This window comes from Centrocercus urophasianus, unplaced genomic scaffold (assembly GCF_019232065.1).
Source record: "Centrocercus urophasianus isolate 14NV4802_14NV808 unplaced genomic scaffold, USGS_Curo_1.0 seq_11, whole genome shotgun sequence".
Taxonomy (NCBI): domain Eukaryota; kingdom Metazoa; phylum Chordata; class Aves; order Galliformes; family Phasianidae; genus Centrocercus; species Centrocercus urophasianus.
In genome coordinates this window covers 18495014-18508197 of record NW_024884253.1, presented here as the reverse complement: position 1 = coordinate 18508197, position 13184 = coordinate 18495014, and the positions used below count along the sequence as shown (strand labels likewise).

General features: G+C 37.3%; 1 protein-coding gene across 22 annotated transcripts in view; it reads left to right on the top strand.

The window, feature by feature from the left end:
• RIMS2 (regulating synaptic membrane exocytosis 2) overlaps nt 1-13184 on the top strand; it is a 437579-nt gene that overhangs the window by 106613 nt on the left and 317782 nt on the right. For all 22 annotated transcript variants that reach the window (XM_042839685.1, XM_042839666.1, XM_042839675.1 and 19 more), the window contains one exon: nt 10111-10421. In XM_042839685.1, the coding sequence (XP_042695619.1) occupies nt 10111-10421 (311 nt within the window). The remainder of the gene's footprint in view (nt 1-10110; nt 10422-13184) is intronic.

The window sequence follows — 13184 nt, the reverse complement described above, 5'->3', positions numbered from 1 at the left end:
TCAAAAATACCAGAAAAGAAACACAAGACAAAGGAGCTATTTAAACTAAATGACAACAGTGGCATAAGAATAAATAGTGATAAACTAGCTTGAAATAAATGAACACGAAATTAAAAGACATTCTTTCCATTATGGCTACAGGGCTTGGAAAAGCATTTTGACAGATTTTGGCCTCGTTATTTCTAGTTAATTTTAAGATGGAACTTTATTAAATTGTAAAGCTGCCTCAAGCAGCTGGCAAGTTGAATCAATGTGCAAGGTCCCTTTCAATCCAGTATTCTTATTAAATGAGCTTAAACTGTAGCTGAGAAGAGTGACAGCAAATGTATACTCAGTTTTCTTGCTTTCTTAAGGATGTAACAAATCTTTACACTTAGTAAAGATGTAGCTTGGTCAGCTGTACATTCTTGATATGTTATGTAATTACGCAAATTTTCATGGCTAAAGAAAGAGTTGTGGAAATACCTTATAAATTCTGTTCAATTACAGCAGATTTATTTTGTGTGAAAAAAACCTACTACACTCGTGGCCCTAATGGTGTAATGTGTGGGCTTACAAACACAGTTTTGGAAGCAGTGCAGCTGTGTTTGCTGGGACATGACACTCTGGTGTGTAGTGTGTCTTAATGTCCTAGTCACACCTGGTTTCATATTAGCCATTTCCTAACTGGAAGCTTTGAAGTAGTTGTCTATATAGCTCTGTGCTGGAATTATGTGCGTATTTCCATTGAAGTTGATTAGAAATGCTTCAGTCTTGAGAGTGCCTATACCAAAATGAAGAAGGCAGATTAAAGCCTTTTCAGATCTTGAATAGTATCAGTTATTTTATATGTGAGCTGCTTATTTTTATGTAGCATACTTTAGGAAGAGAGAGACTAGTTATGAAATATTTTTGACTTACATCAATTCACCTAAATTAGTGTTCCAAGAAACAATTTCTAGTCCTACCCTACACTTGAAAGGGTTTGTTACATTTTTTGAACATAAGTCATTTGTTTTCCTAGTCAGTGTCCGATTCACTGATTGCACTCTTGGTCAAAAGGAAATTCATAAAAATAATTGTTTTCAAAGGCAGACATAAGCCATATGCCTACTTCATGCTGACTCAGTTGTTGGCTACTATTATAACTTTTCATATGTAATATATTCACAAATTCACTACAAACTCATGATTGAATGTGTAGTTTAATCTTCCTTTAAGTATATAACATCTGTGTGTGCAGATACAGGTATCCTTTAAAATACAGGTAAATATATTGGTCTTGCATTGTAAACTTTTCCACCTTTAAGTAGCATTGGAATCCATGAAGGCATTTAATGAATTTCTGGGGGATGTGTGTCCATGAGGCAAATGTTAATAGCAACATACATCATCATGGATATAGGGCCAATAAAAACTGAAGTTGGCCATACCGATTTTAACTTTATTACTCACTTGAAAGTGAAAAACAGTACCATAGCACAGACTAGTGGTGCATCAAAATGTTGGAAAAACAAAGGTTTTTTCTTAACTGTTTTATAATAGGCTCAAACTCATGAATTATCTTGGTTCTTGTAAAATACTATATGGAATAAATGCATTCATTTCATGGAAGGAAATGATGTTTATGCATAGGATGAAGGCATCCCATGTATAGCTGAATAGATATATGGTAAGATATAACCTCTGTTTTCTACAGTACAGTAGCAGATGAAGCTACTATTCATTGTCAGTAATGTTATTTATTAATTTATTTGTAGAGAATATGAAATCTTACAGATTCATTTTGCTTTGAAAGGGAAGCAATAAAATTGAATAAATCAAATAAAAACAAAAAAGTCCTTAAGGAAAATTTCACAGAAGTATACTGACTACAGGGAGTTTTTGTTTTCTGTTACAGTCAAATCAATTCTCTCAAAGCAGTTACCTGGGATTAACTTTTGTGTAGGAAGAGAGTTGGAAAAAACCTGTTGGAAGTGGCAATAGAATCATTCAGTTTGGAAGGGACCTTGTGAGTCATCTAGTCCAACCTTCTGCTCAAAGTGGGATTGATACTGGAAAAGAAGAGATGCAGTTTTTAAGTTTTACAGAAGACATTATGCATGGAAGGAAAACAGAGGAAAAGCTAAAAAAGTTTACTTGAAAAAAACATAGAATGTGATCATATGAAGTCCACATCTTTACATGATGATGACTTGTTTGTATGGTCACAACAGTGTAATGAAATTGAAATGTTTCTGCTTTGTTAAAATGTATCTACACCCTGCTGTTCACAGTGAATGAGCATGCATTAGGTATGATCTTCTTCAAAACAACAAATTTAAAAATTTTACTAACTAAAGAAGGTGGATCTGTCATCTTAACTTGAACCACTAGTAGAATGTCTGTAGAGATGAGCCCTAAATCCTCCACTTATTATGAAAGCCCCTATGATTTACAGAAGTTTGAGTGCTGGCTGTTGATAGTACATATTTTAAGTCTTGCACAGTTGTAAGCAATTGCTTAAATAAAAATAATAGTAAAATATTCAGTGCTACCATTCAACAAGACCTGGACGGGCTGGAGAGTAGGGCAGGGAAGAGTCTGATGAGGTTTAACAAGAGGAAATTTAGAGTCTTGCACCTGGGGAGGAATAACCACGTGCATCAGTACAGGTTAGGGCTGACCTGCTGGAGAGGAGCTCTGCAGAGAAGGACCTGGAGATCCTGATGGACAGCAGGTCGACAGTGAGCCAGCAGTGTGCCCTGGTGGCAAAGGAGGCTGGTATCCTGGGATGCGCTAAAAAGAACGTGGCTGGAGTCTTGAGAGAGGTCATCCTCTCCCTCTGCTCTGCCCTGGTGGGGCCTCATTTAGAATACTATCTCCAGTTCTGGACTCCCCAGTTTATAAAAGATGGGGATGTTATAGAAAGAGTCCAGCAGAGGGCAACAAAGATGATAAAGGACCTGGAACATCTCCCGTGTGAAGAAAGGCTGAGTAATCTAGGTCTGTTCAGCCTGGGGAAAAGAAGACTGAGAGTGAATCTAATAAACATTTATAAGTATCTAAAGGGAGGTGGGAGGGAAACGGATGAGACCAGATTCTTCTTAGTGGTGCTTAGTGATAGGACAATGAGTAATGGCTGAAAAACATGTGAAGTTCCATACCAACATGCAGAAGAACTTTATGGTAAACGTGCTGGAACAGGTTGCACAGAGAGGTGGTGGAGTCTCCTTCTGTGGAGATACTCAAGACTTGTCTGGATGCCTACCTGTGCAACCTACTGTAGGGAGCCTGCTTTAGCAGAGAGGTTGGACTCAGTGATCTCATGTGGTCCATTCCAACACCTGCAATTCTTTGATTCTGTGAAATTAAAAACTATTAAGGAAACACCTTGTAGAAAAGAATATAACATATATCAGTAGTCTTAGCTGTAAGAGAGAATCAAGATTTCAGGCTGAGAAAAACTTGAGTTGTTGTGTTTTAGAGCAAACATGAGGCATTTTTCGTAGTGTACAGAACCAAATAGATAGGATTTAATATTTTAGGTAACAGAAATCTTCTGTTCTAGTTAAAAGAACTTTGAACTCAAAATATCATGAAGAATAATAAAAAGTTTTATTTCTGATCAGGACAATTGCAGCCAATAGAATGAAGACACCACTGGTTAGACTAACAGTTCTTAGGAAACACTTAATATTATATGTTAAACATACAGAATGGAGAAAGTTCAGCAGAACTTGGGATAAGAAGTAAGGAAGATACCAGTGTATCTTATAGTAAGGCCACATTAGCAAAAGACGCATGCATTTGCTGTGTAATTGCAATTTCAGTGATTTTACAGAGGGGGCTGGCTCATGTTGCCAAGTGCCAGCACTGATTCAGCAGTGTCTATTCCAAATCAAAGCAGTGACTAATGGAGTAAGTGAAGTGTTTCTTCCTCAGAAAAACTTCTTTGGTACAGGATGGCTTCAAACATTGAAAATATTGCACTCCGCCGTAATGTGATCGAGTTACTTGGTATATATGACAGACTGTTAAAAAAAATGATTTAACTTTAGTATATTATTAAACGTAATTAGTTGCTTGATGCTGGGCCCAAACAAAGAATTTTCTTCAGTTTTCTTCCCCACTCCTTTCAGTGCTGTGATCTTGCTACCTTGGAGAATGTTTAAGGAATTGTACACATAATAATAATATATATATATATTTAAACAAAGTGATGGAAACTCAAAGGATGAACAGCTCACCTACAAGGACAGGCTGAAAGAGCTGGGGATGTTTGGCCAGAAGAAGAGAAGGCTGCAAGGTTTTCAGTATCTAAAGGGAAGCTACAGGAGAGAAAAGGACAGATTCTTTAGCAGGGTGTGTTGTGATAGAACAAGGGGAAATGGCTTCAAGCTCAGAGAAGGTAGATTTAGATTAGAAATAGTGAAGAAGTCTTACACAGTGGATGGTGAAGCACAGGAACAGGTTGCCAGATATGTAGTGGATGCCACATCCGTGAAGACTGTCAAAGAGAGACTGGATTAGGTCCTGGGCAACCAGATCTAGCTGGTGGATGTCTCTGTTCACTGCAGGGGAGTTGGACTAGATGATTTTTAACAGTGCCTTCCAACTCTAAGGATTCTGTGATTCTATGATTCTAAAAGAAGCTTTCTGAGAATCTCTGGCAACAAGCATAGCAGTTAATATTGCACTAATGCGTTGCTGCTTGTGGCAAGGAAATGAATGCTGAAAGCTGGTAGTACTGTAGTGACAAACTTTACTGTTCTCTATAAGCCTTACTTGCACCTCCTCTGCACACCTGTAATTCAAAGTACTGTTCTTAAGACTAATGAGAATTTAGGGTAATTGTTTCTTAAATTGTAGTATCTAAACTATTGTACTCAGGCTAATGAGTAATCAAATACACAGTGTCTTTTAATCTAATTTTAAATATAGTGAGTCTTACGTTTTATTCTCAGAAATTAGCGTTGGGCCATCTGTAGTTTAATTATATGAGGAATAGTGAGTATTTTGTGAGGTAGCTGTCATTTCACATAATTTATTAGATACTGTTAAAATGACTGTGGTACTGTATCATTTTTATTACACATAATTTCATTTAAAATGTCTTCAGATTTAATTTCTTCAAAAATTTATTTTCCATTTAAATGAATTTATATAATAGGTTATGAAAAGTTTCAACTAATGAACAAATATATAATGGTTTTATTTAGGACAATATAAAGGAGTGATTTTTCTTGCCTTAATTATGTTTGCTACGTAGATGTGCAGTGGCTGAGTATTTGTCTATTGCAGAGTTTGCTTTTGTGTACTTTCAGAATAAATAAACAACGCTAGTATTATATAATGAAAGCTTTTCGATGGTGTTGGTAGAAATTAGAGCATGTTATAGAATAATCTTGTGAGAAGTGGTCAAGGAATAAAAAAAAACCAACAAAATTTGCTCCTTCTCTGTATAGAATAATGTTTGTGAACTGAAAGCAGCTGGGAGATTTGAAATAAATCTGTCGAATCCAAACTTGGAATATGTCTTCTCAAAAAGAAAGTTTTGTATCTAAGAAGAAGTATTTGTCTGAAAAAAGAATATTAAGAGTTAATGTGAAAATGTCAGGATAGACATATTTTGTGTGATTATTTTTGCACCGGGAGAAATGTATTTGAAAAGAGATTCAGCAATTCTTATCCCAGGCACTAGGTGGTGGGTCAGCCTTTCGTATTGAAATGTGTGTCAGCATTGCAGGCACTCCAGTCTCTAAAGTGTTACTTAATGTCTGTCTGTCAGAGCTGTTGTAGAGCACACTTTGCTCCATGTTTTCCTTTTAAAATTGGACCTGTTCTGGCATTGAGGATTGAGGCTCTAAGATGCAACTTGTGCAGAACAAGATGATGCTTGTGCACAAAAAGTGTTTGTGATTTAGACTTCTGAGTTCTTCAGAGTGGTGGTGGAGTACTGGAAATGGGTGTAGCAGGCAGTGTGCCTGCTTCAGCATGCAAAGTTTGTGAGGAAAGGATTAACCTTTTTTAAATTGCTGTTTCAGAGGTAAGGCTTTTGTGGTTCTCCCTTGCAGAACTGTCAAAATGTGAGCTTTAGCACAAGATCCACTCATGGAGCTCCCTTTCTTGCTGTGCGTCTGGCCCAGCCACGCAAAACTCCATCTGGGCCTTGTTCAGGGCAGGATGTCTCTGCAGGCCTGGGAGCTGCTGTGGGGCAGCTGCCTCAGTGAGTCCTGCTGGCGGAAGGAGAATTCCCACACAGCAGGTGCCACCTTGTTCTCTCTGCTCCTACTGACATAGTTGAGAGGCCTGCCCTGTAAATTACTGATGTTCCTTACATGGCGGAAATACTCCTACGCTCTCGGATAGACTGGAGAAGTTTGTTGCCAGTGGTGCAGAATTGAAATTTCATAGTGAGCATTGACAATACATACATTTCTGAGCTTGACGATTGCCATTTTGCTTGTTCTTTGTAATTATTTGAAGCTAAAACTGTATCTGCCTGGGTCAACAGCACAGAAGTGTGCATCAGTGTGTAGAAGAGTGAGAAGCAAGTGAGGAAGCTCAGCATCATAAAGCAGCAGGATCAGAGTAAGCTTTGTGCCTGTGTGCATCCAGCAGCACACCCTGCTCTGCATGTAGCTGCAGCACCATCCCAGAGATGTGCAGAAGAGAGTTGTCTCATCAGGTCCAGAGTGGGAGCATGCTCCCAAAACCAGGCCCATTGTGCAGCATGAGACACCACTCTGCACCAGAGGGCTTCAGAGAGGTCATTAGTGCAAGCCAAGCAGCAGAATGCAATGTTGTGGAGATGTGTTGGGTAGACTGGGACAGGGGACATCTCTGCCTACAGCTGGTTTGGGAAGAAGTGGGTTAGGCATTGACACAGGCTGTTCAGGGAGGTGGTGGAGTCACCATCCCTGGAGGTGTTTAAGGAAAGGCTAGATGTATTACTCAGGAACATGGTCTCGTGGGCAATACTGGTGGTAGATGGACAGTTGGACTAGATGATCTTAGAGGTCTTTTCCAAATAAAGCAATGTTCTATTTATTTTTTTTTTCCCGATATGAATGCCTTAAGTAAAGTTTCATTTTTGAAAATGTTCATTATGTTTCATGAAGTGCTTTCAGCTTAAGTGCTCCTGTTATTTCCTGTAGGTCTGACCAAATTACTTCAGTATTCCATAAGAAATATTGAATGGTGGAAACAGCAAGAGCCAGTTTGACTTCAGTAGGGCTGGCATATAACATAGTGTCTTTCATAAAGTGCCACTGACAATCAATGAAAAATAGCTTCCAGGCTTTAAAGATGAACATTAAAGTATCAGATATCTTAAGCAAAGTTACCTGCAATAATGACATGTACAACCAAGATAGGCAATAGCTTTTACATAGCCTGGGCTTGTTTGAACTTTTCTCATAAAACATTTGCTTGTTTCATGCTGGTCTCATGGCCCCAGCAATTGCATTGCTCTGCTCTGATATACATCATCAGCTACCCAGATTGGTAGCAGCTGAGATTTATATTGGAGCGGGTCACTACATTTTGTGTGTCCTAGGAAAGATAGAAGGACTCTTGTGATTCTTCTTTTAGAAGAAGAGCTATTAAATTCTGTTCATTCAGAAAGAGCTATCATTTTGTTGAGTACAGGATGGTAATACTGGTCATCTTAGAGTGTGTTGTCCTGGGAGAAAATGTGACTGACAAATGAGGACGTGGTTGCTTAAGTGTTTAGACTGTGGTGTTTAGTTTTTGTAACATTTCAATATCTACTAATAGAAGGAAATTAATAAAATTTTGGGGGGATTTTGACCGGTAGTGATTGAAGTTGTAATATATTTTTATACTTTTGGATCAGGTCCTTTCATTACACTAGTACCTAGATGGAAATTTTACAGCTTATTTCAACAGTGAGAAAAACATGCATAAATGCTAAAGGCTTTTACTTGTAACTTATTAAAGAGGGCAAAAATTCTTCTGTCTTCAGTGTGGAAGATTAACTTTGGAGATTTTGTCTTCTTCCTAATTAGCAATTCACAAAAGTAAAATAGACCTGTTCTGACATTATATTTGACTGATGGCCAGGCCTGAAGCATGCATGGTGTTGACCTTCAAGGCAAATCTAGACCGCTTCAGACAAGCAGCTGCTCAGGGAGCCTTGATTTTTTTACCCTGTCAGTGCTTAGATAACTTGTTCTGCTTCATTGAAATAAGCTGACTTGAGTTCTCAAAAGTGGAGTATCAGAGCTATAAAAGAGAGATACTTGCCAGGATGGGGCATATTGCCACCATTACACTGGCAAGTACACTGCTCCTAGCATAGCAGATTGGGATGAGGAAATCAGTGAATTTGAGTAAGAGCTCTCACCAAAAACATTTTTGATGAGTCTTGGCAAGACAGCATGGCCCACATTTTCTATTAATTAACTTACTGGAGAATGAAAGTAAGATACAGCTTACAGATTCTGAACCCTTTTGTGGTGGGCAGAACCAGATGTATTATGGAGGCAGAAGCTAAATTTTCAATGTAATTCAACCATCTAGCATTTAAAAGAATAATGAAGAGCATTAAATTAAGCCACTGAAAGTCCTTTTGTGAGCATTTGAAAAAGAAACAGTTCAGTATTGGCTTAGAACTGGAGAAATGATAACTACATTGAGGGCTGAGTGTAGACATTGAAGGAATATGTAGTAAAAGTAAGACAAAAATAAATAAAGAACAGAAGAGTCAAGAATAAAGAAAAATGGAAATTAAGGAGTGAAGTGCTAAAGTGATCAATGGCTCCATGTCTGGATGGAGATCAGTGATGAGTGGTGTCCCTGAGGGGTCTGTACTGGGACTTAGGCTCTTTCTTATCTTTATCAGTGAAATCAACAGTGGGATTGAGTGCATCCTCAGCAAGCTTGTAGATGACACCAGGCTGTGTGGTGTAGTCAGTGTGCTTGAGGGACAGGGTGCCATCCAGAGCAACCTGGACAGGCTTGTGCAGTGGGCTTAGGTGAACCTCATGAGGTTCAACAGAGCTAAGAGCAAGGTCTTACACCAAGGTCGTGGCAACCTCCTCTATCAGACATTCAAGATCTGGCTGGACCAGGCTCTGAGCAACCTGATCTCACTGTAGGTGTCCACTGCAGGGATGTTGGACTAGATGACCTTTAAAAGACCCTTCCAACACAAATGATTCTGTGATTCTAAAAATGAGGTGAATTAATTTATGTGTATATAATCAAAACTTTAAGATAGTATCATAACCAATCTCAATATGCCATTAAATTAATAAGTTGCCTATTACATTTTATTCATTGCATCGTGATATATTTTATTGTAATGTAAGAATTAAATGTGAAATTGACTTAAAAAGTAATTGGCATTGTCAGTTATATGCACTGTCATGTGTCTTAAGGTGAGCACTGCAAATGGATTTTAGAATATTAAAAATCTCATTACTGTCTCACAACTAGGTAGTTAGAATCATTTTAATAACTTAAAGTGTACAGCGGAAGCTAATTCTTAGCTATGGAGAGACTCAGCACTGTATATACTGTGTTATTTTATTTATAAAATTGTTTTAATTTACAACAGCTTAGAAAATAAAGTCAATCTTGAAATCAGCTGATTCATATAAATATAAAAAGCAGACTGCAGCAGAACATTTGGAGGATTAAAAAATTACTTGTTACAAACAAGCAGAGGATTTATTCCAAAGTGTTTTACTCTGAGTTAATAAGAAAGTAGCTTAATAAATAAGAAAAGTGTTTAATGAATTTTTTATCCCTTCCTTTTTTTCTGCTATCTTCAAGCGTTAGACTTTATTTTCAAATTTCACATTTACTGCCGTTGAAATGCCAGTGGGTAGATGCTTTTTTAGTATATGTCTCGTTCTCTGGCATTCTCTTGCATTGTAACAACAAAGCAAAGATAGTATAAAAGGTTTTTTTTTTGGTATGTTTATATGTATATTTAAAACAATTTCTTCAAACATTGTACGGACATTGTGCTGTAGATAAGCTATTGTAATTATAATAAAGTTAGAAAAGGATTATTTATACCTTTGGAAATGACAGTAATCTGTTGATGTAAGTTTGAAGAAAATTTTTCTACACTATTTGCAAACTAACCAGATTTTCCATTTAAATATGTCTGAACAGGTAATGTGGGTATGTAACTTGTGCCGAAAACAACAAGAAATCCTCACAAAATCAGGAGCCTGGTTCTATAACAGTGGATCAAACGCACCACAGAAGCCTGACCAAGAAGGTATTAGAGGTCTGCGGAACGAGGAGGCACCTCAAGAGAAAAAAGCAAAGCTCCAAGAGCATTTGCAGTACCAAGGACCCCCAGGTGACATATCCACACAAGTTTTGGACAAAAACAGATCTCAAGGACTCACCAGGCAAGACTCGATTAAGAATGGTTCTGGAGCAAAGCATCAAGTAACAAGTGACACAACATCAGACAGGTAAGAAAGTATTTAATACTTACACTGAAAAGATCTGTTGAATTTATGCTACGAATTTAATTTTTTTATTTTTTTTGAGCTTTATCTTATCCTGTATACTATGAAATAGATAAGGGGTTTATTGAAACAACCCTCACAAGAAGCAGCTGAGGAGCCGCTTACTGTGTTCAAATGGTCACAATGTGTGTTCTTCACTCATAAGAAGAATGCATGGAAAATAACAGTTGCAGTGTGACAGAACTTGTCCATGTGCTTGGAGATTTGTTGAATCATAGAGGTGGTGCTGTACCTGAGTGTTTTTGGCTGCTCACTTGGTAACAGAATGTTTGTAATCTAAAACAAGGCTCAGCAAAGCATGTTAGTAGATGATGGTGAGAACTTTGTGTGATAATTTGAGTCTTTTCATGGTTCCTCAGTTTCTTGTTGAGTTCTTGTTATTAGAATAAGGTGTTTTTTTTCGCTTGTTTATCTTAGTGTTACTCAGCAGTGGTTGAAACTATGGCTCTTTTAACACTGATGTATTGGGACCCAAACTTGCCAGGAGATGGAGATAGAATTTCCTTCCCTCTTTCTTAATGCGATTATGCGAAAAGTCACTCTGAGGCTCTCAAGCTCTGCAACTGCACTTTACTGGAACACAAAAGTAAAAACTGTTTAATTAAATAAATTTAATTTCCTTCTAAACAAGATAGAATAGGAATTGAAAAATGTTAAGGAGGGAAAGAAGAGAGTTTGCTCATCTGTTTCCATGGAAATGATATCCTCTCTCTCCAGAGGCCTCCACCTGCCTTGGTATTTGGCAGCAAGAGCAGCATCGTCTGGCAGCCTTCCTCTTCCTGCCTAGCTGTAACCTTTTCAACAATATTTATACCCTAAGCTTGAAACAAGTTAGATAGTTATATTATCTTTTACAGCCAATATAATTAAAATCATTTTCCCCTCACCTCTTGAATTCTACCATATTTTATTTCCTATTTTTAAACCTTATCTGAAGACAAATTGATTGTAATTAATCTAAATCTTTTTTGTTTCACTTACTCTGCCTATTGCCCTTTGCTCTGATTTCAGCTGATGGATCCATTTAGTGGCTCCAAGTGCTCCTCCTTTATATGCATGATCTCTGTGAAAATTCGGTACTAGACCTGGCAGCTTAACTTCATGCTAAGAAGTGTCTCTTTTTTTTCCCTTTTTTTTTTTTTTTCTTTCTCCTTAATTCTGCAATTTTGCTGGGGAAATGGAATGATAAAGGCATGATACAAACCAACTAACAGCTTTCTTATTAATCTCGTCAATAATAACTGAAAATATTTTTATATTCTGTGCATCCAGAGATGGAAACGTAGAGATACAAATATATAATTCAGATACATACTATGCATTTACTCTAACCAGAGTATTATAAATATGATAAACATGGACACTATAATGTTTAACAGGAGAAGAATTTGGATTTCATGCCTGAAGCCAGAATCATTCTGCTGATCATTATCAACACTGCTGAACAGAGTGCTCTATCTGAGCACTTTCTGTTTTGTTTAGTTACTAATACTAGTGTTCCCTAACTAACATGTGCAAGCATGCTTAGAGTATATTTATATGTATTACTTGCTCTTGAAGGTTAAAGGGTCTTCAGAATAATTTTCTAGCCTCATTTACCTCACGTTACCTTTGGTGGAGATGTCGAAAAGGATGCCCAGTCATCAAAGGCTGATTGGTCGGATGGGCTGTAAAAGGGAAACATTAGCACCTCTGAGAGAGACTATCCTAGATTTCAAACATAAGGATAGGCCATCTATTCAACCTATGTATGCTGTGACCCAGTGCTATTCTCAGCAGTAGTTCTGGGAAGGCTTACAATTTCACTGCATTCAGTGGCTGTTAAGAGGTGAACATAAATATATGATGATCTTTATTATTGATCAAGTTAAGAAAACTCATGTTATTAATTTGAAACTTACAGTTGCCATCAAGAAATTATATTCAACTTTATTCCTAAAGTCTTACAGACTATGAGCCTTAGTTTCTGAATGCTTCATGTTATGTATTTATTTTCACATTAAGTGAAAGAACCAGAAAGTAAAAAATATGTTATATGGGAGACTGTCATGACAGGCTTCTTAAAATTCTTAAGTCCATGAAGAAATCTGGCTACTCTAATATGATAGGTCATTCCTCTGGGGAAATTAAATCCATGAGAATAATGTGGCAGAATTAAAATGATAACAGGGAAACTGCCAAAAAGCAAGAAGTGTTCAGCAATGTTGTTTTTTTTTTTTCCTGTTTACGTTGCACAGTGTAAATAACAGGAGGTAGAAAGTAAGAACAATATTGTCTCTATTTTATTTATGCCCCAAACACGTGAGATATTGCACCAAAAGTAATTTCAAGAGTTTAAAAAACAAGTACAAAAAAAACAAGTAAACCACTTACAATAAAAAAGTACCTCAAAAACTCCATGCTTTGTAGTTTTTATGAATAGAAATGTCAAATTTAGGTTTTGTGTTTTTTTTTTAAAACCTTTTTGATCAGCTTCCTTTTCTGTTGCGGCGATCATTGCTTTGCAGTTCTTTATACCAAGCGCTGTATGTCTGAGCTGAGTGCTGTGGGTTTGCCCTGGTAGGCAGCTCAGCACCACCAGCTACTCATTTCCTGCTGGTGAGATGGGGAAGAGAATATGAAGGGTAAAAGCAAGAGAACTTGTGGGTTAAGTTAAGGGCAGTTCAATAGGTAAACAAAAGCTGTGTGTGCAAGAAGAGCAAAAGG